General features: G+C 38.1%; 4 protein-coding genes across 7 annotated transcripts; 2 read left to right on the forward strand and 2 right to left on the reverse strand.

The window, feature by feature from the left end:
* Positions 1 to 1,870: 1,870 nt before the first annotated feature.
* rfesd (Rieske (Fe-S) domain containing) lies at positions 1,871 to 5,236 on the reverse strand. Its single transcript, XM_060891789.1, has 4 exons — positions 4,967 to 5,236; positions 4,547 to 4,742; positions 2,648 to 2,682; positions 1,871 to 2,545 (listed from the first exon to the last, which is right to left on the reverse strand). The coding sequence occupies exons 1-4, from the start codon at positions 5,102 to 5,104 to the stop codon at positions 2,252 to 2,254; spliced, it is 663 nt and encodes a 220-aa protein (XP_060747772.1). The 5' UTR covers positions 5,105 to 5,236; the 3' UTR covers positions 1,871 to 2,251.
* Positions 5,237 to 6,595: 1,359 nt separating this feature from the next.
* On the forward strand, positions 6,596 to 8,912 carry nudt2 (nudix (nucleoside diphosphate linked moiety X)-type motif 2). Its single transcript, XM_060891790.1, has 3 exons — positions 6,596 to 6,725; positions 8,132 to 8,258; positions 8,339 to 8,912. Exons 2-3 carry the CDS (start codon positions 8,135 to 8,137, stop codon positions 8,659 to 8,661), a joined length of 447 nt encoding a protein of 148 aa, XP_060747773.1. The 5' UTR covers positions 6,596 to 6,725; positions 8,132 to 8,134; the 3' UTR covers positions 8,662 to 8,912.
* Positions 8,913 to 9,473: 561 nt separating this feature from the next.
* ube2r2 (ubiquitin-conjugating enzyme E2R 2) lies at positions 9,474 to 17,905 on the reverse strand. 2 transcript variants are annotated; one of them, XR_009649835.1, is made up of 7 exons: positions 17,243 to 17,905; positions 16,872 to 17,077; positions 12,746 to 12,832; positions 12,537 to 12,634; positions 12,303 to 12,437; positions 10,731 to 12,045; positions 9,474 to 10,629 (listed from the first exon to the last, which is right to left on the reverse strand). XR_009649835.1 is itself a non-coding variant. In XM_060891788.1 (6 exons), exons 2-6 carry the CDS (start codon positions 17,046 to 17,048, stop codon positions 11,790 to 11,792), a joined length of 753 nt encoding a protein of 250 aa, XP_060747771.1. In that variant the 5' UTR covers positions 17,049 to 17,077; positions 17,243 to 17,905; the 3' UTR covers positions 9,474 to 11,789. The 2 variants fall into 2 exon arrangements, 1 of the variants encoding a protein (XP_060747771.1); XM_060891788.1 differs by having other exon boundaries at positions 9,474 to 12,045.
* Positions 17,906 to 21,049: 3,144 nt separating this feature from the next.
* ubap1 (ubiquitin associated protein 1) lies at positions 21,050 to 27,069 on the forward strand. Of its 3 annotated transcripts, XM_060891048.1 has the most exons (7): positions 21,052 to 21,213; positions 22,807 to 22,855; positions 22,943 to 23,067; positions 23,653 to 24,453; positions 24,809 to 24,967; positions 25,127 to 25,228; positions 26,006 to 27,069. In XM_060891048.1, exons 2-7 carry the CDS (start codon positions 22,816 to 22,818, stop codon positions 26,144 to 26,146), a joined length of 1,368 nt encoding a protein of 455 aa, XP_060747031.1. In that variant the 5' UTR covers positions 21,052 to 21,213; positions 22,807 to 22,815; the 3' UTR covers positions 26,147 to 27,069. The 3 variants fall into 3 exon arrangements, with proteins under 3 accessions (XP_060747032.1, XP_060747033.1, XP_060747031.1); XM_060891049.1 differs by lacking the exon at positions 25,127 to 25,228 and having other exon boundaries at positions 21,050 to 21,213; XM_060891050.1 differs by lacking the exons at positions 24,809 to 24,967; positions 25,127 to 25,228 and having other exon boundaries at positions 21,051 to 21,213.
* Positions 27,070 to 27,754: the final 685 nt, after the last annotated feature.

Genomic DNA, 27,754 nt, shown 5'->3' on the forward strand with positions numbered 1-27,754 from the left:
TTATTCACTGCTGGGTTGCAGGATAACAAATCCAGCACATCCTGAAGACACACTAAGAACAGGGTCTTTGTTCCAATAATACACACTAATGCCAGTGATCGATCGATGATGAGGATTGTGAGAAATGATTGATGCAATCCTCTTCCACTCTGCTGTCAGCCAAGATCTGTGCTGACACAAAGGCTTACCAAAACTGGACAGCTGAGATGGATTTCCAATCATCAGCTCTCACGTTTCAGTGAGCCTGTGTCTATTGTAGGCTGAAATTCCTGTTCTTGTTATTCTATCAATCTACCAAGTCATGGTTATGGTCAAAGTCTCCGAGATCCTACTTTTTCCTTTTTCTTATGTTTGATATGAACATTACCATCATGATAGTATGCACTGCATTGACACCACCATGATTGGCTGATTTGATAACTTCATGAATAATCATATATACTAATGAGTGTATATGTATTTTACTGTATATTAGTACACTGTATGTTACTATCAGTTACTAGGGTTGCAAAATTCCGGGAATTTTCAAGGCTGGAAACTTTCCATGGGAATTAACGGGAATACATGGGAATTAACGGGAATATATGGGAATTAACGGGAATATATGGGAATTAACGGGAATATATGGAAATAAACTGGGAATTTAAAAAAAAATGCATAGTTGCCTATAACAAAGAACTTAAATGTAGTTAAACAAAATCTTGCAGCATAATTTTGTTTAAAACAACAAGATTTAATGCAATTTAAGTTGAATTTGTACCCTGCATTCCTTGGTCACTTGCACACAGCACACTGCTTACTGGAGGGCCTCAATGAATATTAATGGAATACTGGCTAATTATTAGTACTTATTAAGCACATATTAATGCCTTATTCTGCATGACCTTATTCTACATTCTTAATTGTACCCAATACCTACACTTAATAACTACCTCACTAACTCTTAATAAGCAGTAAATTAGGAGTGTTCTACTTACAATTAAATCAGTCAAGACGTCATTTTTAAAATTTGCATTACCTTGCATGCATGTCTGCTTATGACCAAACAAAATGTTTATGTATGTTTGTATATGATATAGTTTATATAAATTTCCCTATATTTCCAAATAATTCCCATATATTCCTGTAAATTTCCATAAATTTCCATAAATTCCTGTAAAGTTTCCAAATTGGAATATTTCCAAAATTCTCTAGATTAAGCTCCCGTGGAAAGTTTCCGGAAATTTACCGGAAACTTTCCGCCCCTTTGCAACCCTATCAGTTACTGATAGTTACTATCTCTTAAGCCAACAAATTTTTTTTGCCTATTTGAAACTAAATCTAAAAGCTCAAAGCTGCAAACAAACTGTCTCTAATTTCGAATATATGGTCCCAAAAGCATAAAGTGTAACAGAGTTTAACTTTGTAAAGGTGAAGGATTAGTATTTCATGCTAAAATATGTCACTCACAGAGTCACTCAGCCTGGAGCAAGCACAATTAGAATAAAGCTGCAGTGTGTCCTTGAATTGTACCTTCTACTAATCAACAGTATAGCTCTCTATAGCTCTCTAGCTCTGAACCCCCCAAAAAGCAATTTATTTCACTCATATTAGATGATTATGAAACTCTTTAAGCTAGATTTAGATGTTGAAGAACTTACAGTGTGGATAATTGTCCATATTCTTCCTAGGAGGACATTAAATTCAGAAGAAATTGTGAAAGAACAGTTGTTATGATGAGGAGGTGTTTGTTTTGCATTGTAGGAAGGAGCCTCCAGTGCCAGAACTTTACAACAATCGCTAAGGGAAAGTTTTCCAACACATAAAATAAATGTGGTGTTCTTTGTGGTTTCTTGGTATAATGAGAGAAAATTAAAAAACAGAGGCTAGATAAGGAATGATGGTTTATTCCACAGACGTTCCACAACATTTAATGAAACCATGAACAGATCAAATTAAAAAGTGTCAATCTTTAATAAATAAAAATGTTGGCATTGTGAATAAGCATTGTTGAGGTATAAGAGGAATAAAACACTTCATGGTATTCTGTAACAATTCTGGGATGGGAACAGCTCTCTGCATCACACCATCCTGTCAAGTGCTAATCATCATGGTGTTTTATTCCTTATATAATAATAATTATAATGCTTAAAGTGTGCTGACAGTCATTGAAATTAAGAAAAATAGCTAGCAATAAATATCTGTTTTTTTATCCCCACGCTATGTCCTCATGCACTGAGAAACTTTCCGCTCATTGGTCATGCCAGGCAATTTAGCTGCTTTTTGATTTAGCAATGTCTAATTCCTTCGCTAACTTTAGATCCATTCTACCTTGTTCACTCTGATAATAGTCCGAGTCGATCCACCCAGGGGTTTCAGACAGCGTCACATATATGTCCCCGTCCACCTCAGTCACCTTGTGTACTCGTTGCTTTATGCCTTTGGACTTCCAGCAAGGGGGTTGGTCTTTGTCTTTTGGATTAGAGATGTAAAGCCCCTCGCCCTCTGCCATGCTGATCTTGTACTTGTGCTTTGGGCACACAATGCAGAGCCTGTTGTCGATTTCCTGCATAAAAAAATAATTTGAGGAATGATATTCTCATTCGAAAACCAGCAGGATTGCTGAACCTCACTGTACCTTGCTGAACCTCGGATAATGTAAACTCACCTCAATATCTCCATTCAACAAAGATCCACCTGCATCTATTAAGAACAGAGATATTATTAATACACAGACTTACTCATATGCATTTTTTAAAGTCTAGCCCTAACCTCATGCTGTCTACCTCCTTAAGAGTGTTCAATCATACAAATCACAGTAGAGCCTCAAGTGGTTAATATTCTGTGTTGTTGATCAGAGGATCAGGGTTCAAGCCCCAGCACTGCCAAGCTGCCACTGTTGGGCCCTTGAGCAAGGCCCTTAATGCTCACTGCTCCAGAGGTGCTGTATCATGGCTGACCCTGTGCTCTGACCCCAACCTTTAAAGTTGAGATATGCAAAAATAGATTTTCACTGTGCTCTAATGTATATGTGATAAAAGATAAATAGACAAAAATCTATTCTATAATAGTAACATATTCCTCAATGTAAATGTGCAAAATCCTGCAAGGACAGTTTCCTTTATGAAATCTGACTCGGAGCTGTCTGAGACGTTAAGACACAGATGACTGAATTATACAACATTCATGTTAGAACAGGTCTTACAGAAAACCACAGAAAACTGTTTCAGACCACAACTTCTACATATACAGACAGTGTATTAAATATAGTCAGAAATCACGTCTTAATAGCAGTTCATTGGAGTTATAAACCATGCAACAAGATGGTTGTTCAACAAAAACAAACAGGATATTTAAGGGTTGTTCCCAAACAATAGACTGAAGTAATTTTGAGAATCCATACAGTAAAAGTAGGGGCACAGTGGCTTAGTGGTTAGCACGTTCGCCTCACACTTCCAGGGTTGGGGGTTCGATTCCCGCCTCCGCCTTGTGTGTGTGGAGTTTGCATGTTCTCCCCGTGCCTCGGGGGTTTCCTCCAGTACTCCGGTTTCCTCCCCCGGTCCAAAGACATGCATGGTAGATTGATTGGCATCTCTGGAAAAATTGTCCGTAGTGTGTGATTGTGTGAGTGAATGAGAGTGTGTGTGTGCCCTGCGATGGGTTGGCACTCCATCCAGGGTGTATCCTGCCTTGATGCCCGATGACGCCTGAGATAGCCCGTGACCCAAGGTAGTTTGGATAAGCGGTAGAAAATGAGTGAGATGAGTGATACAGTAAAAGTGTGATTCCGTGATTGAGGGACATTAACATTGGGTGCCTTTTCCACTTTATCCTTTAACATCTCGTGTTTTATGTAAAAAATGTAATGTATATATATGTGTGTATTTAAGCTTACAGAACTCTCAATCCACAAGTCACATATTCAGCAGGAATTTGCATCATCCCGGAAAATCCCGGAATAAAAAAAGCAACATAAATTTACATCTTACATTATTTTTTCCTTTTATTTTCAATGATATTGTGAAATCATTAGGATCTGCTTAAAGTCTTAATGCTGTTATGATGGATACTCATTAACCACATTTTGTGTTTCTCATACAAACATCTAACTTATGTCCTATTGTTTATTGAAGACCCAAATTTATTGAGATTTTGTTGATTGAAATGCATGTTTCCTTGTATCTCCTAAATGTATTTATTTATTTTTATTTCACCCAAGAGTCAATTTTCATTTAATTGTACATAAATATGAAGTTCATGCCTACGATACACCCAATTTCCCAATGATTTTGGCTTGTATTGTGGTAATCTTTCTTACCTACTCACCCCTAATTGACATTCTAATCTCATAAGGTTCAAGCTAGAACACAGAATCCTACAGGGAGCAACAAGCATAAGCTTATATACACACAGTACAGCACCGCTGTAAAGCCTTCAAACCATTCTTTAGTCTTTGATATCTTGGTTGAACTGAATTTCAGAAATAAGGGACTAAATATAAAAATGCTTGATGATGCACATCTCCCAGTGAAAAAAACATGCACACATAAGGTTTCATTTTCCTTACGATAGCAGTGTTGGTCCATAGCATAGAAAACTCCCTGGTGATAAATGACGACTACGACCCGGTCGCCCACGGTGACGCTGGTGCGTTTGGCCTCTATGAGGTTTTCCTTCTTCCCCACTAAGCACGATTTTCCAGAGTCTGCAGGTTCCTTTTCAGACATGGTGGCAGAGAGTCTGTTAATAAGGTCTTTGAAGGTCTAAATAAAATGTAAGGAGTAAAAAGAATGATTTTTTTCTTGGAAATGTAAAAAGAGTACAAGTACTCACATTCAATAACACTTAAGCAAAGTAAAGTATAAATAAAATAACTCATAACAATAATACTAAAATGTACAGTTACTCAGGTATTTTCCACTCTGTTTAAAAGCAAAGTTGATAGTTAGATTTATTTTAATGAATTAGGAATAATTAGATGTTTTACCTGTAACTGGTTCACAGCCTGCTGTATGTGAGGACGATGAATGTTCTCAGCCGGTCTAACACAGCTGTTATCAGAGGAGCCTGGTGCAGAGCGGTTAGCCCTATCAACCCTGCAGATCACCCTCTCCGCCTCAGACATTATCTTGCTTCAACACAGAGGTTTTCGCTATGTACACAGATCCTAAAGAACATTTTAAATATCATTTTAAACTTTTCATCCTATCACGTGAATAGGCATAAAAAAGACTATGGCAATAAATGTCTCTCCTCATAGACATTTCTGATAAATGACTATTGGTATGAATGTTAATTCTTACAGCCACTATTAGGTTTTTATACCGCACCAGCAGTGGCTGTGAGTAACCTCTCTCTCTCTCTCTCTCTCTCTCTCTCTCTCTCTCTCTCCTCAGCCAATCAGATTACAATCAGTGTGATACTTGTTTAAGTACTCTTGTGTTTCTAATATATCATAGTACATTATAGGGACATAGTCTGTTTATTATAAGCTTATGATGAAATTACATGAAATTACAATCAGTGTGATACTTGTTTAAGTACCCCTAGGCGCTGATATAGTACATTATGAGGCCGTAGCCTGTTTATTATAAGCTTATGTTGAAATTACATAAAATTACAATCAGTGTGATACTTGTTTAAGTACTCCTACGCTCTGATATAGTAAATTATAGGGCCATAGCCTGTTTATTATAAGCTTATGATGAAATTATAGTATGACCGATGACGAAACGTCACACTTACATTGTTATACGCAATAATCAGAATCAAAATCAGGTTTATTGGCCAAGTGTGTTGACACACACAAGAAATTGGGTTCCAGCTGTTTGTGAGTCTCAAAAATACAGACGTGAATAACAGTATACTATACAAGACAAGACAAGACAAGACAGACTATACAAGACAATACAGACAATGTGATATAATATATACAGTACGAGTATTAAATATGAATACAGAATATAACAGATCAGTTATAACAAATATCAATATTGTGCAATAATATGCTTTTTTTGTACAATATGCTGCAGCGGTAGCGTGCGTAACGTATTCGGACGATGCGATGACTGACAGTTCTGATAATGCTGTACTTGGAGATATGAAGCAGGGAATAGAATTATAGTGAGTTGTTAATCAGGGTGATTGGGGAAAGAAACGTTCAGGAAGTACAGCATTATAAATGACGTCAGATCACGTATTATGACGTGAAATTGCGTCATAATAAATTGAAATTGCGTCAGAGTTGCGTATTATGACGTATCAGGGTGTTATTACGACACAACGAATTGTACCACCTTAGATTAGAATTGTTTTGAACGAATAAAAAAATTCTTTTTTGAATTGTTTTGAACTGCATTAAAACTGAACAAAACAGGAAGTAACAGACAAGCTCCTAATAAGCTCCAATTGAATCATAATGAAACTTTTTTCAATTTATTTATTTATTTATTTTATTCAGTATTAATTAAACTGCTAAGCAAATTCGAGTTGAATTACATCGTGGTGTTAGAAACAAAAACAAATAAAAAAACAGGATTAGCCCTGACAGGATTTGCCACTCGTGTGCGCATATTAGATAGAGCAAACGAAATGATCTGAAATGACGTGTTCGTGCGCGTCACTACATCACAGCATATGCGCAGTAAACGTTGCTAAGCCGGAAGTAGAGTATCCTAATTGTAAGGGCTAAATCTATGAACTAGTCAAAAGCTGTTTCAGAAGTAATACTACAACGATACCTTGACGTAAGTAAACTATCCTCTTATTTGACAACATCAAAACTGGTTAAAAAAAATAATAATTTGCTTAATAGACTAAGCTTTTGCTACTTGGCTAGTCAAGTGTTTTGTTATAAACATTAGCAAAAAAGAACGAATGAAGCTTTATGTGAACCGTATGAAAGCTTTTCTGGTTGTATGTTTAAGCTTCCAGGTGTTTTTGAGGGATCTGATCACTCTGGGCAGCTTAGAAACAGGTTTATTTGACAGTCGACAGATGAACTGACTTGTCATTAATGCAGTGACTCACAGAGATTCACTCCTTCCCCACTATGTGTTGTATTAGAAGCTGCATTAGCAGTGCTGCTAAAGCTAAATGACTTGGGGAATAGTTACTGTGTCATTAAGCATCTATATAATGCTTAAATCCCTGATGAACAAATGCTAGGCTAAAGAGATGCCATGAGGAAGAAAAACAGATGAAAAAGGGAACTCATCCTGTTCCAGGTGACACCAGATAGTGAGATTACATTTCATTTGTTGTTCTATATGTGTAAACAGGAGTAAGATGTGGGATGAGCAGTCTATCAGGCTATAGCAGCAGTGTCCAATCTTATCCACAAAGGAGGGCCGGTGTGGTTGCAGGTTTTCATTCCAACCAAGCAGAAGCCACACCAGAGTCTACTAAAAGCCAAGAACTACTGAATAAACAGGTGGAATCAGGTGTGGCTTCTGCTGGACATCTCTGATTTAGCCTTTCTTCATTGGATACTCTCACTATAGACCAGCGGTGTCCAATCTTATCCGGAAAGGGCCGGTGTGAATGCAGGTTTTCATTCCACCTGGACGATTCATGGACACCGCTGGTCTATAGTGAGTATTCAATGAAGAAAGGCTAAATCAGGGATGTCCAGCAGAAGTCACACCTGATTCCACCTGTTTAATCAGTAGTTCTTGGCTTTCAGTAGACTCCATCCACACTAGCCCCTGACTCATGCACATTGTACCTGATCAACCGTAAACCCTGTATAACCTTTGACTTTCCCTTTAATTGTATTTGGAAACCAGGCAGCTTCAAAAACAAATCAATCAATTTCATCTGCGATAATGGAAACTAAATGTACAGTAACGAATACTAGTAAAGATGTTTATTTTAATGTTATTTTAATGTTTTGCATTTGTTCCATTTTTCTTCAAACTGGCAATATAATCAATGCGAGGGGAAATACTGTTTTTTAAGGCATTCTTGGTTGTGTAAACAAAGATGTAACAAATAATATGGTTTCCCATCCTGTGCAAGAGATCAGGGATTTTGCCGTTGTTTTGGGGATATTACTGAGCTAAATGAATTAACTTCAACAAACTGCACCTGATTATACCTTTAATCATGGATTGTATACATCTGTCCTTTGATTTTGAATTCTTTTCTTCAGATCATGACACTCCGAGCTTGTGGCTTCATAATATTTCGCCGCCTGGCACGACGTCCTTCCCCAGACAGCATTGAGTATCTTCTCCTGCAAACCTCATATGGAGAACACCACTGGACTCCACCCAAAGGTACCCATCATGCCATCTACTATGTCATATTGATACTTTTCTGCTTCATTTCAGATCTTAGTGACTTCTGTGTCCTTTAGGTCACGTTGATCCTGGAGAGGACGACCTGACCACAGCATGGAGAGAGACACGGGAGGAGGCGGGTTTGGGTGAAGAGAATCTGCGTGTGGTTGATGGCTTTCTGCAGAGATTGCATTATCAAGTGCGGGGTAAGGAGAAGGAGGTCCTCTATTGGCTGGCTGAGCTTCGTGACCCCAGCATTAAGGTCAAACTCTCGGACGAGCATCGGGACTACCGCTGGGCCGAGCTGGAGGAGGCGTGCAGGCTTGCGAAATATACGGATCTACAAGACACACTTAAAAACGTCCAGCGCTTTTTAGAGAAGGCAGAAAAGAAACACTGATTCCACTGTTGCACCGATGAGATGAATCATTCATATAAACTCTATGCTGAATATCATATTCAAGACTGTTTTTAATTTGCCTTTACGACAATTCGTATAAATTGTGCACCTTATATGTGCTATAACTCTTAATAATGTTGTTCTTTATGTACTTTCAACACTGAAAAGATAATGCAGAAATCAAATAAAAGTAATTTGCTGTTGTTCCCTCGTGCAGAAATAAAGCTGAATTAATGCTACTGAATGCTCAATTCTGATTGGTCAGAAAGAGTTGATCCTTCTTCTCTAACAGCAACTCACACAGGAGTTCTGGACAGCAACCACGTAACAACTTCTACAGATTTTAGATTTAGTGGAACTGATTATAGCGGTTATATCGTGATAAGGTGGTTTTTGGGGCGTCCCACAACATTACATTACATTACATGTAACTAAAAATGGAAAAAATGATGACAATTTCATTTTAATACAGCAAATTGTTGTGGCATTGTCAATAATAAATAGGTAAGGAATAAAATATGACACGGCCTGCTATGTTATTATTGAAAAATAATCAATGTTACGATGTGCTGTTACTGTGTTACTTTTACTACCCCAAAGGTTATTTTTCCACATCCAAAATTTCTCTTATACTCAATATTAATCTCACACCAACGCTTGTGTAAACTATTGGTATAGTGATGTGGTATCAGAGGAATAAGACACTATAAGGATCATTCTCCGTCAGTCATAATTTTTCTGTAACACACTCACCACAATTTGTGTATTATCCATAACCTGTAGTAAAAATAACTGTAGATCGTCGTGGCTGGTTTATTTTTCTTAAGTGAATAATTGTTTAATGTGGTTCGGTTTGTTACAACACTACAATAAGAGAAACAAAAAGAACCAAAAGCAAACCATGATGAAATCATTTCGCATCCTTAATAAGGCATGGTAAAGGATTGCAAGTTCGTGTCTGTGTCGTGTGACGAGAGATCCGTAACAGTGGTGATCGTTTCCGTAAACACATCCATGACACGTATAATAGACAATCCATGGCTGATCAGTCACCATTTTTTTGTTTAGTTCTGTTTTTTTTTCTTTTGAAGGGATGAGGAGTCATTTAGACGATTCACCGTAAGTAAATATCACGTCTCCCGATATCCCGTTGTGAACGGAAACTTTTTTTCACGCCGCATTATTCCATGAGCAATAAAGAGGCTGAAAAGTTGCCCGTTAGCTCCAGCTATTAAATTCAGAGTGCTGAGTGTTGTCCCACTTTTCAGATGTACACGTGTCCTATGAACAGGAACATCATCAGCGTCCTTGGCTAATTTGCTGGGATTCAGCAGGGGTGTACCTGAGACCCCCTGTGCGTTAAATTCCACGTCCCAGGCTGTCAGTGAGCTCATGGTTTGTGCCTAAATTCATAAAGACACGTTTAAACAAACACACATGCATGCTCATGGGGGGGAAAAAAAGCAAAAGTTTAGGCCTGGATTGAAGGAGGCTCATCAAGGCTTCCTTGGCAGTCTGTAATCTCCAACCTCAGACCTGAACAGCTGGTAAAATCAAGTTCATAGTCAAACTACTGGAACAAAGTCAGTTTGGGTTCTGTTACAAAATCAAAAGCGAGAGAAAATAAAACATAGCGATGGTTAGGTGCAACCAATCCACGGTGCAACTAAATGCATATATACTTTGAATTTGTGCACAGTTAAATCATCACCAGCTACAATCTTGTATTTTGTTGTTTTTTTTTTTTCCTTTTTAAAAAAGGGCCAAAATTTGGATGTATTCACTTAACAGCATCTTGACCGTAATACGTCTGCAAACCAAGCATCTTGTTGGCGACGTTCGGATCCGTCTCTAGCGGAGATGCCGGCGTCTGTGCTGATGCTGCCATTCTTTTGCGTTTATACTGCAGTAGCACCTGAAAGCAACTTCATTACCACCTTTGACACTAGAATTGCATGGCTCGAAAGACTGAGAAAAAGAAAAAGAAAAAAAAAAAAAAAAGGTTGTAGTTCGCATGCAACAAAACCCTTTTTAATCGCCATTTTCCTCCATCTGTCTCGAATACTTACCGGTACAACAGCAGGTGATTCGAGTGACAATCGAGCACTCGGGATGAGAAAAAAAAAAAAAAAAACAGAGGAGGGATTAGATAAAAGACATTTCAGGAACAATAAAGGGAAAGGTGGAAAAAAAAAAGTAAGTGTGTGTTTGGATTTTTGAGAGAATGCTGTGGAATTTTTAACTGAGACACGCTTGAAATGTCTGGACTGGGAGACGCGAATATCCAAAAGCCCTGAGGTATCGAGGCAGGCTGAGGAGGATGGATGCTTAAAAAAAAGAATGTTTAAAGAAAGAATTCATCAGAATGAACGTTTACCTGAAATGTGGTGGATCAGACAGGACTGTTTCGTATCTGATGTTTGCTTCTCTAGTTTTTTTAGTCGATGATCTAATTCATAAATGCACATGCAAATTTTTACGTAGTTGCTTCGGAAAAAATCTTTAAGATGCATCATAATAATAATAATAATAATAATTCAGTGGAACTGTATTCTGTATAGAAGATCCAATGTTTTTGTTCAGAACAAATTCTGGTTTTCTGATGAACATCTACAGATGTTCATCTACAATGGGATTTTTTTTTATGTTTACAGATTAGAGAACGTCAAACTGAGTCTAATCTGCAAAACTGTGTGCCGTTACTTTGTGCTATAAAATAGTCTAACGACACTGATCCAAACCAATTCACCAAACTGATCAACTACATTTGCGGGAAAAAAAAGGAAATGTAATTTTTATTACCGTTCTTTTAAGTTCTCGATCGGACATTGTTTAAACTCCAAACAAAGAGATCTACCTTAAAAACATTTTTCTTTTTTTTTTTTTTAACTTAAAGAGAGTGATGAAAGTGGTGTTCGAGTGTTGTTCTTGCATGAAAGGCTCTGCCAGGGCTCGTTACGAGGGCTTTAAAACCCAGTGCAGGGTTATTCCTCACACAACAAGTGTGCAAGAGGGAGAAATGAGGTTTCAGACGAACTGTAAAAGATCAGCAGCGTAAACGGACACATAGTGGAGGACGGTGGAATGGGGCGGGGTTTCGATGGAAGGAGGAGGTCGGCGTCACGCCATCAAGACTCCTCGTTCCCTGAGTCCTCTTCGTCGCCGTAGCAGTCTGCGCTCATGTCCCCGGCCGGCCCGCCGGCCTCTGCTTCGTCGTCGTCGTCGTCGTCTTCTTCGATGTCGTCGTCATACAGGTCGTCGTAGAGCAAGTCAGAGCTGCTGTTGTGGGAAGGCACTTTGGTCTGGATGCAATATTCGGCCAGCGTTGTGGGCACCTTCACGCCGTCCCGCTCTGCATCTGCCTTTGTGGACAGCACCTGCTTCCTGTACACAAACATAATTTCAGCCCTTTCTCAGATTATAACTACATCCAATTCTAATCAAGTGAGGCTTTGGGCTGTAACTGGACAGTGCTTGCATTTCAGTATGGAATGACTCTAGTGCACTGATGTCAGTGAAATCCGCTGTGACACGGATTTACATTCGCTTCTTATTTACACTCGTGTAACGTTTTCCGGTGAATTCCTGTGCGGTTTGTCCGTTTGCGTGTATATTGTAATGGCAAGCAGAAATGATTGTACCGGATGATCTCAGCGTACTCCTTGTCCTTTCCCTTGCTGTCTCTCCATTTACGGAACATGACCGAAGCATCCACGTTAGCTGGGGAAAACGTGTTGGGCTCATTCAGCAGCGAGATCACACTCAGCAGGATAGTTCTAAAGAAAAAGGAGAAGAAAAAAAAAAAAAAAAAAAAGACATTTGTATGGTACAAGTTATTAAAAAACACCACAAGCTTCCAAGGAGGACGGTTCTACCTGACATTCTGTGTAGGGTTCCACCTCTCTGAGGGTAACTCTCCACTCTGAGGGTCGTCCACAGGAGGATGCAAGATGGAAATGCACACGTCACCGTTCTCGGGGCAGAAAAATATATAGACAAATAAATAAAGAAACACACACAGACAAGTTTCCTTACATTTGAACATAAAATAAAACAAATCCGTACAAGAAATTGTGTTGCTTACCTCGTATATGTTTGGATGCCACATCTTGGTTAGGAAGCGGAAGGTTGGTGGCGAGTACGGATAGTCGATAGGGAACTTTATATGAGCCTAGAGAAATAGAAACACCAGGGTTATTAAAAATGATGAAAAGAAAATAAAAATAAAGCTCTTTTTTCAGTGTTTATACACATAGAATTAGGATTAAAGCAATATTTGTGGTAAAATCATTTTGTGCACTTTTATTCGTTCATGCCAACGAGCTGATTCTGCGTCAGACAAGATGAAGGAGCTGGCAGTCTTTCAGGCCAGACTAGGGTTGCAAAGGGGCGGAAAGTTTCCGGTAAATTTCCTGAAACTTTCCACGGGAACTTAATCTGGGGAGTTTTGGAAATATTCCAAATTGGAAAATTTTACGGGAATTTATGGGAATTTTTTGGAAATATAGGGAAATTTATATAAACTATATCATATACAAACATAAATATTTTGTTTAGTCATAAGCAGACATGCATGCAAGGTAATACAAATTTTAAAAATGACCTCTTGACTGATTTAATTGTAAGTAGAACTTTAATTGATTCTTTCATTGAGTAACACAAAAGCATAATAAACATTATTATGCTTGTAATACACATAAACATAATAATTGTAATAAACTTATCTCCCTATGATTGCTGTAATCTATTCTAATTAGTGAGGTAGTTATTAAGTGTAGGTATTGGATACAATTAAGAATGTAGAATAAGGTCATGCAGAATAAGGCATTAATAAATAGCCAATATTCTATTAATATTCATGCTAATAAGCAACTAGTTAAATGACCCTAAAATAAAGTGTTACTGTGCATGTTATGGAAGAATGCAGGTACATGCAGGGGGTTTGGCCTCAATGGCCCTCCAGTAAGCAGTGTGCTGTGTGCAAGTGACCGAGGAACGCAGGGTACAAATTCAACTTAAATTGCATTCAATCTTGTTGTTTTAAACAAAATTATGCTGCAAGATTTTTTTAACTACATTTAAGTTCCTTGTTATAGGCAACGCTGCATTTTTTTTAAAATTCCCAGTATATTTCCATATATTCCCGTTAATTCCCATATATTCCCGTTAATTCCTATATATTCCAGTTAATTCCCATGGAAAGTTTCCAGCCTTGAAAATTCCCGGGGTTTTGCAACCCTAGTCCTGACATCATCAAATGTGTTCAACGAAGTGCCAGACAGCCTTTAAACATTTACTTGTGTTACTGTGAGCAGTGCAATGTTGCTTATTCCCATGATAATAACATCCTAAAGGATTATATTACTCTTATGCAACAGCAAAGGTTTTCCAACAACCACTCATTTGTATTTGTTAAAGAACGACATACTACTATTTTTTTTAACACTGTTTATCTTTACAAAATAGAACAGAAAGTGCATAAGTATGTGATTTGGGACGTAATGGATTAAAACACACCCTAGCACGAGTCTGTTTCTGCACAGATATCACTATCTCGGTCCTGTCAGAGCGTTCAGTAGTGCTTACGTCAACCTTGCTAACCTCGTGACTGTTCCCTTAATCGAGCATTGCCGAGATCTGTCACAGTGTTGCTGCACTACTCGAGGCACCCGATACAACAACGACAGCTGAGATCCCATCAGCTCCAAATGATAAAGATGCCACTAAGCTTTAACAATTATTTACTAATTCCAGCATTCATTTTATTTCAGGTCCCATAGTATGTGTTATAGTTTAGTAACTTATTTTAATAATTAAAAATAAATGCTCTCTTTAAGCACGCTGACAATCGAAGCATGATAACTAAACATGCCAAAAAACATTAAATATTAATCAGATTGAAAGATCAAACATTTGAACGTATTAAAATATCATTATGAACTTTATAGTTTCAGAGAGTGAACAATAAATCGTAACGTCCATGACATCATCGTTCTGCAATGACTTCATCCTTACTGCAGCTTACTAATCCTAGCTACAATAAAATACAAATATTTACTATGTTTGTTGTGAAATAAGGAAGCTCCTGTGATGACTTGTGTTACAACAGCTACAGTCAGTCACCTGACCAATCAGAATCAAGCATTCGGTAGTGCTGTGGAAGAAACTAAATAAAAGTCTTTTTTTGTATCTGAGCACCGACAGGGGAAACATGAGCGAGACTAACTGTCCTCTATTTCGGCTCTCCCTCTGAGACACCATTTATCTGCCCCAGCTATAAATAGCTGAATAAGGATCACATCACCTGGGACAGAGGAAGAAGAACAAACGATAAGTTGGTGCGGGGGGAGATAAATGGGTTGAGGGGTGACTTAAGAGTGATCACAAGCATGACCGAACTGAAATAACGCACCCATTACAGTCAAGACTCTGACTCAATACAGGTGATGACGGATGCGGCCCGTGTGAGCAGTAATGAGGAAATCGTAACAGTGTCACTGAATCGCTTTTACATGAGCGATGTCAGACTCGGTGCTCTGACACGGCTGTGAGAAAGATGTGATCATTGTGCACCCCCTTGTGTTAATATAATGTCTAGCAATTGTCTGATCTAACCGTCAGATCTCTAATGGTTTCATGTTACCTCATACCAGCACACAAGCTCTCTCTGCTTACAGCTAGTGAGATCACCAGCTATCATTTCTTTGGCCTGGGACATGATTAACCAATCAGCTATGAGGGCTATGTCCCAGGGCCACACCACTCAGGGGGATCACTGTTTAACAATAACAGAATCAGGTTTTTTTGGCCAAGTGTGTTGAGCCATAACAGCACTGAATAACAGCACTTTCTTTATACATACGTGCAGTAGCTTGAAATAAGTAGTGTGACACTTCTGAATTTGAGAAGAAGGTCTGAGTGTGTGACACAGAGGATAAAGGCCTTTTCATTTTAACATCACTGGAATATGATCTACGGATCGAGCTTGCTTTGAAGAAATGCTACCAAATGACAATACGTAGAACAATATACCAAAACAGCCTCTTCTTTGTGACACAAGAAGTGTTTTCTCATGTGCAATGCTGACAAACAGAACCTTTGTTACATTGCTTTTGCATCTTGTCAACTCAAAACAATTAAAAGGGGAGTTTTTTGCTCTGGTGCACTGTATTTCACTTTCGTCGCTGCGTTGCAGTCGTGCCACACAGGAGAGTATCCATCCAACCTTGAGAGAGCCTAGAGCTTATCCCAGGGGACTCAAGGATGGGGTGGCAAAGAATCGTAGGGCACAATCATGCACACACACTCATTCACATACTATGGACAATTTGGTAGGCTATGGAATGTTTGGACCAAATTCCATGCCATTGTGGAGCATTTCACTTTTAATAGTCTGCTTTTTGGTTATATTTATACCACAGTGCTGTTGAATTCTCGATTCTAACTGGTCAGAAGATGTTAAATTTTTTTTAAGAGCAGCTCTGACCAATCAGTATTGCCAGTAGTCAGTAACATTTTCCATAATGCTGCGGTTTCTTGGTGAGATGCTCTTGGTGCTGATGACAGAGTAAGAACTAGTGTGAGAACGAGTTGTTTACAGCTGCTATAATGTAAGTGATAACTAGGTTCTAATGTTTAACAGGCGTTCCACAGGATTAACTGTGGTTAAAAATACAATGTGCCATAAAAACAATATTTAACAAATTTAAAATGCTTGCATGTGTGTCATTATTGGAAAATACCCAACTTTGGGTTAATGAGGGGAAATCCTCTTTGAGTTAGGAAACATCACAGCATGTCCTTAAATTTTTCATTATAAAACAGTGATCTGCGATATTGATGTGGCAATTTATTTTTGGTCTTCTATTATTTTTTTCTGGTCTGAAACGTACTGTGCTGTTTTTTTTTTTCACCAATAAAGGCATCTCAGGTGTCAGGTGCAGTTTTACCACAATAGCAGTTTCAGATGTTTGTAAAAAGTGAAACCTGTCTAAAATTTAGCAAATCATATTCAGCAGTGTTGATTTGAACGAGAACCTTCTCCTTTGTGTAATATCGGTCTTAACCTACTGATTGAAATTCTATGCCTGCCCTTTAATTGAATGCGGTACATCCTTTCAAATGTCAGCTTGAAAAACATACCGGTCAACCACTAGGAGAAATCCCATTTCGCACCCTGTCATAAATCTCTGACCGTGTATATAGTGTACCTTGAAGTATCCCCCTTCGTAAAGCGTGTTTGGTGGTCCGAATATGGCAACCTCCCAGTTGTACAGGTCTGATTCTGCCACCAGTGTTATGCGAAAGCCCTCGACAGGTTCCTCCTGCAGAGACTTAAGCTCTAGCATTAGGGCCTTCTGGGAGCTGGGCATCTGCTGATGGGCCATGACAGATGTGCTTCTCCAAAATTCAACAGCTGGGAGATATAAAAAATAGCAGGAACAGGTTGAGTTTTTTTGATTTATTTTTTTTTTTTATGTTTTCTTACTCATTTTGCATCAAATGTAAAACCTGCTGAGCCATAATGAGAAAAGTATGAAACTAAATGCAACAAAAAATGTAAGTGTTGATGCAGCATTACCTTTAAACTCAACACCCCAACAAATACGTCCTTGTAGCTCAAACTCTCAAAACCTCTTCATGTATTTAGTTCATTCTTTGACGTGACAGAGATGCTCTAAGTGTTTCACAAAAGTCTTTTGAATGTTTTTCATCGAAACACAAGCTATAAATAACCCACAACTAAGTGCAGAAGTTGCCTCACACTATCACCCAGAACTACTGCAGCTAGGAGCAAAGAGAGGGAGGTGTCTGTCCTCGTCTATATTACACCCTTATATCTTCACTCAATAACAATGGCAACTCGAGATTTTCACGCGAAACTAATGTAATAAATCGGATCACTCGCTGTCACCGGAGCACTTTTCTGGTTCGCCTTCTTTTCTCCGAACGCACAGCTGATCCTCTGGTTGTTTACATTCGATTAGCTTAGCTTAGCTAGCAAGCAACCCCAGGAAACTCTACGCTCGCGCTAAAGAAAGAGCCACAGAAGGGGAGAAAACGGTTAAAAAAGCGCAGCCATGATTCAGCGGAGAATTTCTGTGTTGTACGGACGTCCCGCGAACCGCTATGACGAGCTCCAAACGGTGTCGAGAACGCAATGCACATTTAAAACGTCGCCTTCGCCGTTCCTAAACAACAATCGCCTTTCGACACTTCCGGTTGGCAGGGCGCGTGACGCGTTACGTCTTTACGTGTGTGCGTCATGACGTTAACATGGTAACAAATCCGATAGTCGTGGAACGGAAGGGAACATTTTGTCCAGTGATGTGAGATTTTTAACTGTTGTGACTTTTTTTGTGACTCACATCCTGAGACACTGATCATACACGAAGGACTATGACAAATCAGAGTAATAACGATTAGTCGTAACGTAAATAACGATCAGTCGTAACGTAATAACGATCAGTCCTTACGTAATAACGATCAGTCGTTAGGTAATAACAATCAGTCCTTACGTAATAACGATCAGTCCTTACGTAATAACGATCAATCGTACATAATAACGATCAGTCGTACGTAATAATGATCAGTCGTAACGTAATAACGATCAGTCGTACGTAATAACGATCAGTCATACATAATAAAGATCAGTCGTAACGTAATAACGATCAGTCCTTACGTAATAATGATCAGTCGTAACGTAATAACGATCAGTCGTACGTAATAACGATCAGTCATACATAATAAAGATCAGTCGTAACGTAATAACGATCAGTCCTTACGTAATAATGATCAGTCGTAACGTAATAATGATTAGTCGTAACGTAATAACGATCAGTCGTTACGTAATAAAGATCAGTCCATACGTAATAACGATCAGTCCTTACGTAATAACAGTCAGTCGTACGTAATAAGGATCAGTCGTAACGCAATAACGATCAGTCGTACGTAATAAGGATCAGTTGTACGTAATAAAGATCAGTCGTTAGGTAATAACTGTGTATAAATGTATATAAGTGTGTGTTCAAGTGTGCACATCAAGCATCATGGTCCTGAGAAACACTGTCTCATTTAACTATGTACTGTGTCAGCTATATATGGTTACAATTACAATAAAAGCTTCTTGACTTGACTTGACTTAAAAGATCAAAACCTGAAAGAGCTACACCTAAAATGCTTAAACCATGAAAAGTTAAAAAAAAAAAAAAAGCCTAAAAAATATAAACACGGAAGACATTAACTAAACTTAAAAAAAATCTAAAACTAAAAGATCTTAACAATTTAAATAAATGTCACAGGGACTTCATGAGAATGTAACAGGAATGTTGCAAGAATGTTAGTTTGCCGTTACATAACTAACACTTAAAAGCAAACATTCCTTATCGGTTTACTGTGATGTAACCCGAAGGGAAAGTGCTCTTAAAGTTCCTGGAATATTTATGGAACATGACTAACGTTGTTAACCAAATTGAAACGTTATGAAATTGTTCTTAAAAATGTCAGCATTAGGGAAATGTTCTGTTTTTGCTGGAATGAAAGCAATAAAGCACTTGAGGCCATGTTGTTATTAGCTGGAATATTATCAACAATTGGGTGGAATGATGTGGCCTGATATGAAGTAGCATAACTGGTACCACCCCATAGAGGACTATTTTCTCCATAAAAACATGTCCCAAACGATATTTAAGACATATTAATTCCTGTAACACACACATAGTTCTATAATGAAGAAAGTACTTTATGGTTTTGTGGTAAGAATTTTGTGTTAATGTTTGTGTTACTGTATATGAAAACATTACTGCCTGAAGCAACATGAAACATTAAGGTTATATTAGGTTATGGTATAAATGTCAGTATTATTATTTTTTTATGGTCTTATGTGTTTACATTCATCTTGGTCTTCATTAAGTTCCTCCTGCTGTTTGCTTATAAATGTCATAGTGTCATTAATGTCAGGAGAATGAGGGACAAAATCCAGACCCAAATGCAGGGAAATACAGACAAAGGATTTATTAATAAAATAACAAAACCAACAAACACAGGGAAACACACTAGGGGAAAACTGAGATAAAAAACATACACAACATACAAGAAAACGGACACCAACAACAGGCAACAAAAGACATACAACAACAACAACAACCTATTAATGATGTAAGATTGGCAAGTCATTAATAGCCATTTGATGCTGTTTATCTGTTTCGATATAATATAATCATTTTACTATTGAATCAAGAACAAGAGTACATTATAACTAGCCTAATTATAATAAGATTACATTTTTTTATAAATCTTATATATTTATAAATATAAAATATATATTGGCAAGTATTTGTTCAGGATTGTTAATTAGGAAATGGATTGAAAATCATTGGAATCATGTTTTACAGCAATTTGAAGAATACTTGTGTCATTTAAACCCCCTGGCTATGTTTGTTCTGTACATGTATAGCACACACATACCCACACACACACACACACACACACACACACACACACACACACACCAGTTGTGTATATATATATATATATATATATATATATATATATATATATATATATATAATATATGTATATATATATATAATATATGTTTATTAGAACATTATATATGATTATATGAAATATATGTTTATTAGAACAGTATATAAGATTATACAAAAAAGAATATACATTACAATTATGCAATAAATAGATATAATTTTCCTACATTTTAAAAAATTTCCCTTAAATTGTTTGATTTATGTTACAAATATATTATTAAGGTTATGCTATTAATTATAGTACGAATAACTATTAGCACTCATCTTGGGAGCATCAATTTGCTCACAAAATTAAATATTCAACGTTAAATACACTCCTCGTGCAGTGGCACATATTTAATTGTTTTATTTTAGTCTTTGCACTGATGTGTTATGTTGTGTTGATTTGTAGGCCCCAATGGTGCCACCTAGTGGTGAATCCATATAATAACTTATTTTACTTATTTATTTGAAGAAACTGCTCCACCACTAAAATAATCCATTAGCAACCCAAACAAGTGCAAACTATAAAATAATCAACAACAATGAAAATACTAAATTAAATATACATTTCGGGTAATTAGGATCTAGGAAAGTTCTTAAAATTCAGGGAAAATTCATAAAAGTAGTAGGCTTAATTAATTCTACTAATAAAAATTATTTTTAATATATATACATATATATATATCAGTCAGTCAGTCAGTGCAATTAATAAAGTTTGTTATTTTAACACAAACTGATTCTGATTCTGATACTGTTTCATCCCAGCTCTTGTATAAACAATAAGCTGTGCCAGTGAGCTACATAACGTTCTGAAAACTCCACCATTGATTGGTTAAAACACCAAGGGGGCGTGTCTCGAAAAGAATCCCAGAGAAGGGGAGGGACCCAAACCCAAGATGGCGTCCTGCGATGAAGCAGGAAATATATTTCGCTTTCAATAATATTCACGACTGGAGAGGTTTGCTTGGAAGTTGTACATTTGAAGAAGGCTGAACGGATTCATAGGCGACTAAAGACAGAGCAGGTACTGAAAACATACTTGTAATGCTACGCTGACAGTTTGTTTGAGGGGCGGTGGCGGAGGAAGTGAAGATGCTACTGTTAGTTAGCAAACCTTCTCCCTCTATGTAGGCCTGTAACTATGAGGTGTTTTTTTTTTTAATCTACCTGTATTCGGATCACTTCCGGATTCTGCGCGTGGCAAGTTATACCGCATTGTGATTGGGTAGTAGTTCATGCTCGCGAAGAAAATACGATTGCAGCATCCAATCTGAATGCAAGATTCCGGGATCGGTCGGAATACGGGTAGTAAAAAAATAAATAAATAAATAACCCGCAAGCCTGTATGCTAGCTAGCTATCGAATTTGGACGTCGCATTCGAGTCAAAAGGCTGGGAGTCAGCTACTGTCTGTTTTGGTTTTTGACACGATTTTAACAATAAAAGTTACAATTTGTTTACAATCTTTGTTAATAACGCGTTAATATTTACCTAGACCTGAGAGAAATGGAATATATATTATATATATATAGGTTAGCTAGTCAAGCTGGTTCCACTTGTTCCTCACTGTGTATATTTATATGTGTGTGTGTGTGTATATATATATATATATATAAAGTATATATGTATATATAAGTGCCCTATAGTGAGGAACAAGTGGAACCAGCTTGACTAGCTAACCTGGGATGATTTGGTCAATTATGTCACGTAAACAAGTTGCATACACAGTGACTCATTGGGTCTCGTTATTACTTTCGGTATTGAAGAACCCTCCTAGTGGACTATCAACGCGTTAAACCGTAAACCTTTCATCAACAGCCCACTTGCTCTATCTCAGTGGGGTGGAATTTATACAAGTCATTTACATAAGGTTTTTGTATCTAAGGACTTTTTCATGTGTTTAAAAAAAGGATTCTTATGACTACAGAACAGAAATGTTTCATGGACGAAAGCCAATGATTTAAATACTAAACTCATATTAAGCAAAAAAAAATGTTCCTGTGTTTTTATTTGTTCTTCATTTGAAACCGAACCAGTTACACTGCTTCATAAGCTTCCCAGCCTCTTATTATTAATATTAATTTGTAGGTTATTTGGTTATCGTTATTTTAAAGTCATTCTATTCACGTGATCATTTATTAGCTGTTTTGAGTAGAAGAATAATTTTTGTTAGTTGTTTATTTATCTCTTGTCACTGTAATTGAGGTGCTTTTTCAGTTCAGTTCAGTTTTTTCAGTTTCAGTGTTCACTTTTAACACCCAAACCAGTTAAACTGTCATAAAACATTCAAAAGCTGAAATAATACAATGTTCCAATAATGCAGTTCAGTCTTTGTAGCTTGTCAGCTGCTGTTTCAAACACATTTTTTTTATTTTTATTTTTTTTTTGTGGTAATTGAATGCTTTCACCAAAATGTAAACAAACTCATGAATGAGTGTAGAATACAAAATTTTCATAAAGTTTTTGTGTAAAATGCTCTGGCAAATGATTTTTAAATAAATGTATTAGTATACAATTTAATAAATGAGGCCTGTTGTTGCTGACTTTTATGGTCACTTGTTTTGCACTGAGGCTCAGGGCCTGACTCCGACATGTTGTCTTTTCAATCCAATTTTCAGATACTCTAAATGGCTGAGAGGAAGTTTGGATCAGATCTCCACAACAATGGTGAGTAACTTAGCTTACCTTTAATTATCTTTCACTTGCTGTGAGATTTTTGGTTAGTTATCTTCTTTCTTGTGTCCTCATATCTAGGACCTGTCAGCTACCTTGATGATGTTCCATTCAAGCTCAACGAGAAGTTTCGCTGCCCAGCAAAAGTGGGTCTGCCCATTGGCTTCTGTCTGCCTGACTGTAACGCTTTGCTAGCAGAGACACAGGTCAGTTTGGTTACTGTTTTTGTTACACTGTAAATGATTGGTGACAGCGAGCCAACTATTTTACAAAACCTATACTGCATGTTCCATTAGAGTTGATGGATAAGTAAAGTGATTACATAAAAGCTAGTGTCATTTTCAAGCTTTTTTTTTATCAGTAGCTTACCAACAGAGAGAATTCTGGATATTTACTAACTGATTAACTAGCTTGTGCTTAACATAAGGTCTGGTTACCATATAAGGAATAAATATTTACAAGGGTGTGCATTTAGAGGAAAAGAATCAACAATGGAGTGGTTTTATTCTTTGTGTTAAAATTAACAAAAAAAAAAATTGTAACCACTCTAATTCTAACTGTAAAGTGCTGACACTGGAGACTCTATCCAAAAATGTTAAATATTTGATTCCTCGTACAAAAAAACCTTGATCTTTAACTCCTTGTTCATGTTTCACACTAGCTTGTTTTAGTAGCATTCTTCCAAGTAAACATCAATTAATCAAGTGTATTCAGTATTTTTCTTTCCATATGACATTTTTGTGTATGCCACATACATTTTATCTCATCATATCATGTTACTTCTCCTACAGTATGACTTCAATCTAGAGAAGCTGACTGTACGTTGGGGGGACGACCTGGCCAAGGCGCGAGCTGCTGAGGCTCGGGAAGCACAATCCAGGCAGGCAGAATCAGAAAAAGAAAGACAGGCTGCCTTACAGGACAGTGATGCCGGATTGGCTGGTGGGAAAAAGGCTCGTCCTGCAGAGGAGCAGGACCTCCTACCACCGGCAATGAACCCGGTTCTGGCAGGTCTACGGCACAACGCGATCCTTACCCCGCTCCCGGCACCTAGGTTTGGTCCAGCGCAGCCAGCGGCCAGCAGACCTGCACTTCAGAGTCTCAATCTAGCTGACTTTGAGCGGGAGGAAGACCCCTTTGACAAGCTGGAGCTGAAGACTCTGGATGACAAAGAGGAGCTTAGGAGTATCCTCCAGAGCCAGCCGCAGGCATCAGTATCCGTCTCGACTCCTGAAAGCACTGCTGGTGAAGACAGCAGTGCACAGCCTCAGCAGACCAAAGCGGGTATCTTCCATAAACCCAACGGCCTGGTAGGACTGCTGGACTTGGAGCAGACAGGCATTAGTGGTCTGTCAACCTCCAGGGGACAGATTGAAGCTGAGCGCCCCTGTAACATTCGCTCACTGTCTTTCCCCAAGCTGTCGGACCCAGCAGATTCCCCCTCAGACCCTCCCTTCACTATATATCCAGCAACCTCACAACGATGTTTACCCAATGGTACTCCACTAGCCCTGCTAAGATCCACACCACAGACCAGTTCTACACTACCTGTGGAGTTACCAGGCCATGCACCAAATGGCACACCACAGCAGGTAATGTACAAGAACTTTTTATTAAATAAAAAAGAGCATGTGCCTATTGTTTCATGTTATCCTGTCATGTACATTCACATTAAGTTTGTATAGGTGCATTTCTCTGGTGATTGTAAGTGATGAGGAGTTTCCTTGCTTTGCAAATCTGAATAATTTTAGTATGAACACAAGTAAATCATTTAATTTTCATCAGATTGCTTTACTTAGTGTTTAATTGGTTAGCTTTAAAAAGTGTTAATATAGTTCCTACCATACCATGACCTTATGTAGGAGCTAAAGTGATTTGTCACCTGGTAGCATAAACATGGGTTTATTATCAGTTTATGTTGATCTTTTCGTTTCACTGGCCCTTTAGTCGAACCCCGTCCCTGCAGCTGGCCCTCCCACATACTCGGCATCTGTGGGTGGCCTCTCGCCCAGCGAGCGGCAGTGTGTGGAGACTCTAGTAGGCATGGGCTACTCTTACGAAGGCGTGCTCAAAGCCATGCAGAGACAAGGGCAGAACGTAGAACAGGTTGGTTTACGTTCAGCTTTTCGAAATCACCAGCAAGCACAGGAATTAATTCATGAATGAGATTCTCTTCCTGGTCTAGCAGCATAACAGTCAGCAGAACAAACCCTTTTTGTCTTGCTATTGTGGCTGATTTCTAAAGGATTTGTTCTCATTTCACAGGTGCTAGAGTACCTTTTTGTCCACAGTCGATTGTGTGAGCGAGGCTTTGATGCCCCAGCAGTTGAAGAATGTTTGGAAATGTATCAGTGTTCAGAGGAAAAGGTTGGCCTGTTGTCAAACTTTTACATATATTTACTTTGTAGAGTTCCAGTTTTGTTGTGTACAAACAGTACATTTCCTAGTCAACATGTTAACACTGTGCAGTGTAGGGAAACAGGTATCGTTATCAGTCTGACAGCGTGATCGTTTTGTCACGCTGAGACACTGTATGATGGAATCCTAGTACATGCTGTCTCGCTAATGAGCATTTCACGCATAATGAAGTAGAGCAGACTTTACTGTAAACTGTGATGCAAACTGCCCTGTGAAAGATATCAAGAGAAGGAACATCATTTTACTGCAGGAAAAGGAACCTGATCTAACTGGTTTTGCTGACATTAAATCTAGAAACAAATGGATTTAATAGTGTGACATGGTTATTTAATAATTAAATTATGTTGTTAAAAGTGGTGGTGTATAAAAGGAATAAAACATTTCTGGACATGGTACTGTAAGTTAATAAGAAGCCTCAGGGTGGCAACAGTAAATCCACTTTGCATGGGGCATGTCACATCACCACATTGCCAGTTTATTATTCTACAATTGCACATCCTAATGCATTTTATATTCATTGATTGCACTCTGGTTTAAAAAAATAAAAAAGTTACCACTAGGTGGTACGCTCAATAGTAAGTCTTTTGTAACCGTGAACTGTATATACCGAGTAAAGTGGGTGTAATGTAGTTTTTTTTAAGGTATGTCCTTGGATCTCCAAGACATTTAGTGAGTTTAAAAGTGTGTAGTCGCAATATTAATCATGTTGTTTCTTTTCTCTCTCAGGCTCTGCAGTTTCTGCAGTTGATGTCCCGATTCGGGGAGATGGGCTTTGAGAGAGACACCATTAAAGAGGTCCTATTAGTGCACAATAATGATCAGGATAAAGCTCTGGAGGACTTAATGGCTCGTGCGGCTGCAAGCTGAACCAGAGCAGTGTCTCATCCTTGTTCCGCCCTCCTTTGCTCTTAAAAAATGTACCACAGACAAGAGAGGGAGGGAGGTGGTAGGAGGAGGAGGAGGATGTGAGTAAGAGCAGCAGAGGTAGGGGTGTAGCAAGGGTATCGGAGCCTGGACAAGTGAACACGTATCCCTCAAAAAAAAAAACAAAAAAAAAAAACATGCCCTTCATGGTAGGGTTCGATTCATCCGACCTCAGCTCTGACCCTATTAAGTGATCTTTGTGTGATTGTGGGCAAGAGGACACTGAGCTGTCCTTCCTTTTTCATCGCCATAGAAACAAGACATGGGGCGGTGCCTAGGACAGGGGCGGAGAGGAGAGCCACGGGGGTGTGATTCCACAAGAAATGGACTTGCAGCAACATCGCTGCTATGTTTTTCATAAGTGATGAGAATTTAATACTTGCTCATACACATACCATGTCTGAACAGAGACTTTAAAGTGCCCTTTCTGTTCTTGCCACCAACTGGTTACTCATTTTGTTTTTCTTCCACCTGTCTCTGCTGTACATCCATGTACATTTTAATCGTACGTTTATCTGTTTCCCTGTTCGACCAGCAGGGACAGCCATTTTGTTTAAGTTCTGGTTTGTTTGCCCTCTGCTATAGGAAGTGCATTAACAGATCTAATGACCCCAGTGCATCCAGAGAAAACAAGACGACAAATACCCACAAGGAAAAACTGAGCAACCTTTACACTGGAAAGGAAAGAGAAACTGGAGTGTTTCTGCAAATGCAATATTTATGTGTTGATGCATCTTCGTACAGATGACATGCAAGGCTGAAAAGGCACAAAGATTCATAGATATTAATATAAATGTATTTAAATTTGTTCAAGATACACTGACACCTTCAATCTGTAATAAAGACTTGGAAATTCTTTACCAATAGCTTAAGGATGTGATATGTACACTGACGTAGTCATGATGGTTCACATTTTCTTTTTATTTTTTGATTGTGTGCTGTAGATGCTTTAAAGTAAAAACATTCAAATTCAGTGAAAAATTATAATTAATTTAATTAATTTCCGAGTTTACTTTTTTTACTTTTATATCATGTTCTATTCTTGGTTGGAATCATAAATATCCCATCAACCCCACCTTATAGTGGTGCCAGTTGTATTTAGCTCTGGCTTCATCTCTACATAAAGAGTGATGCAGCAGCACTTTATTATTTCCAGCTTTCTCACCTCCTTGTCTGCACACTTTGTTCAAACACCTAGATCTTCAACTTTTATGTTAACACCACTGTAAAAAACACTTAACATGTTAGTCATTTTGTAGACTACTGACTAGCCAAGCCAAGTCTATGCACAACTGCATCATCCAGCTGCATTACATTCTTGGATTTTGGTTCCAGATGTTTGCAGTCTCTATTATTTCTACACTGGGTTTCTCCTTAATATGACTGGAAAACAGTAATCAAGAAAAAAGCTCTTTTTTAGTGAAACCTGACCTTTATCGCTTATGGTCGAGATCGTTGATATAGGTGCCATAGATGGAGGTGAGTTTGAAATATGGCCGAGTGTTCACTGGAGTCCAAGTTTCTTGACCATGTGGGGAAACTGAGGTTTCA

Source organism: Tachysurus vachellii, chromosome 17, assembly GCF_030014155.1.
Source record: "Tachysurus vachellii isolate PV-2020 chromosome 17, HZAU_Pvac_v1, whole genome shotgun sequence".
Classification (NCBI taxonomy): domain Eukaryota; kingdom Metazoa; phylum Chordata; class Actinopteri; order Siluriformes; family Bagridae; genus Tachysurus; species Tachysurus vachellii.

Coding starts and splice junctions, on each gene's coding strand:
- ubap1 (XM_060891048.1), top strand. CDS start 22,816: ATGGCTGAGAGGAAGTTTGGATCAGATCTCCACAACAATG. Junction 23,068..23,652: donor CTTTGCTAGCAGAGACACAG/GTCAGTTTGGTT, acceptor CTTCTCCTACAG/TATGACTTCAATCTAGAGAA. Junction 25,229..26,005: donor ATCAGTGTTCAGAGGAAAAG/GTTGGCCTGTTG, acceptor TTTCTCTCTCAG/GCTCTGCAGTTTCTGCAGTT.
- ube2r2 (XM_060891788.1), bottom strand. CDS start 17,048: ATGGCCCATCAGCAGATGCCCAGCTCCCAGAAGGCCCTAATGCTAGAG. Junction 12,635..12,745: donor GGCATCCAAACATATACGAG/GTAAGCAACACA, acceptor TTCTGCCCCGAG/AACGGTGACGTGTGCATTTC. Junction 12,046..12,302: donor GAGTACGCTGAGATCATCCG/GTACAATCATTT, acceptor GTTTGTGTACAG/GAAGCAGGTGCTGTCCACAA.
- rfesd (XM_060891789.1), bottom strand. CDS start 5,104: ATGTCTGAGGCGGAGAGGGTGATCTGCAGGGTTGATAGGGCTAACCGC. Junction 2,683..4,546: donor TATGGACCAACACTGCTATC/GTAAGGAAAATG, acceptor TGTTCTTAATAG/ATGCAGGTGGATCTTTGTTG. Junction 2,546..2,647: donor TGTTGAATGGAGATATTGAG/GTGAGTTTACAT, acceptor TTTTTTATGCAG/GAAATCGACAACAGGCTCTG.
- nudt2 (XM_060891790.1), top strand. CDS start 8,135: ATGACACTCCGAGCTTGTGGCTTCATAATATTTCGCCGCCTGGCACGA. Junction 8,259..8,338: donor CCACTGGACTCCACCCAAAG/GTACCCATCATG, acceptor TGTGTCCTTTAG/GTCACGTTGATCCTGGAGAG.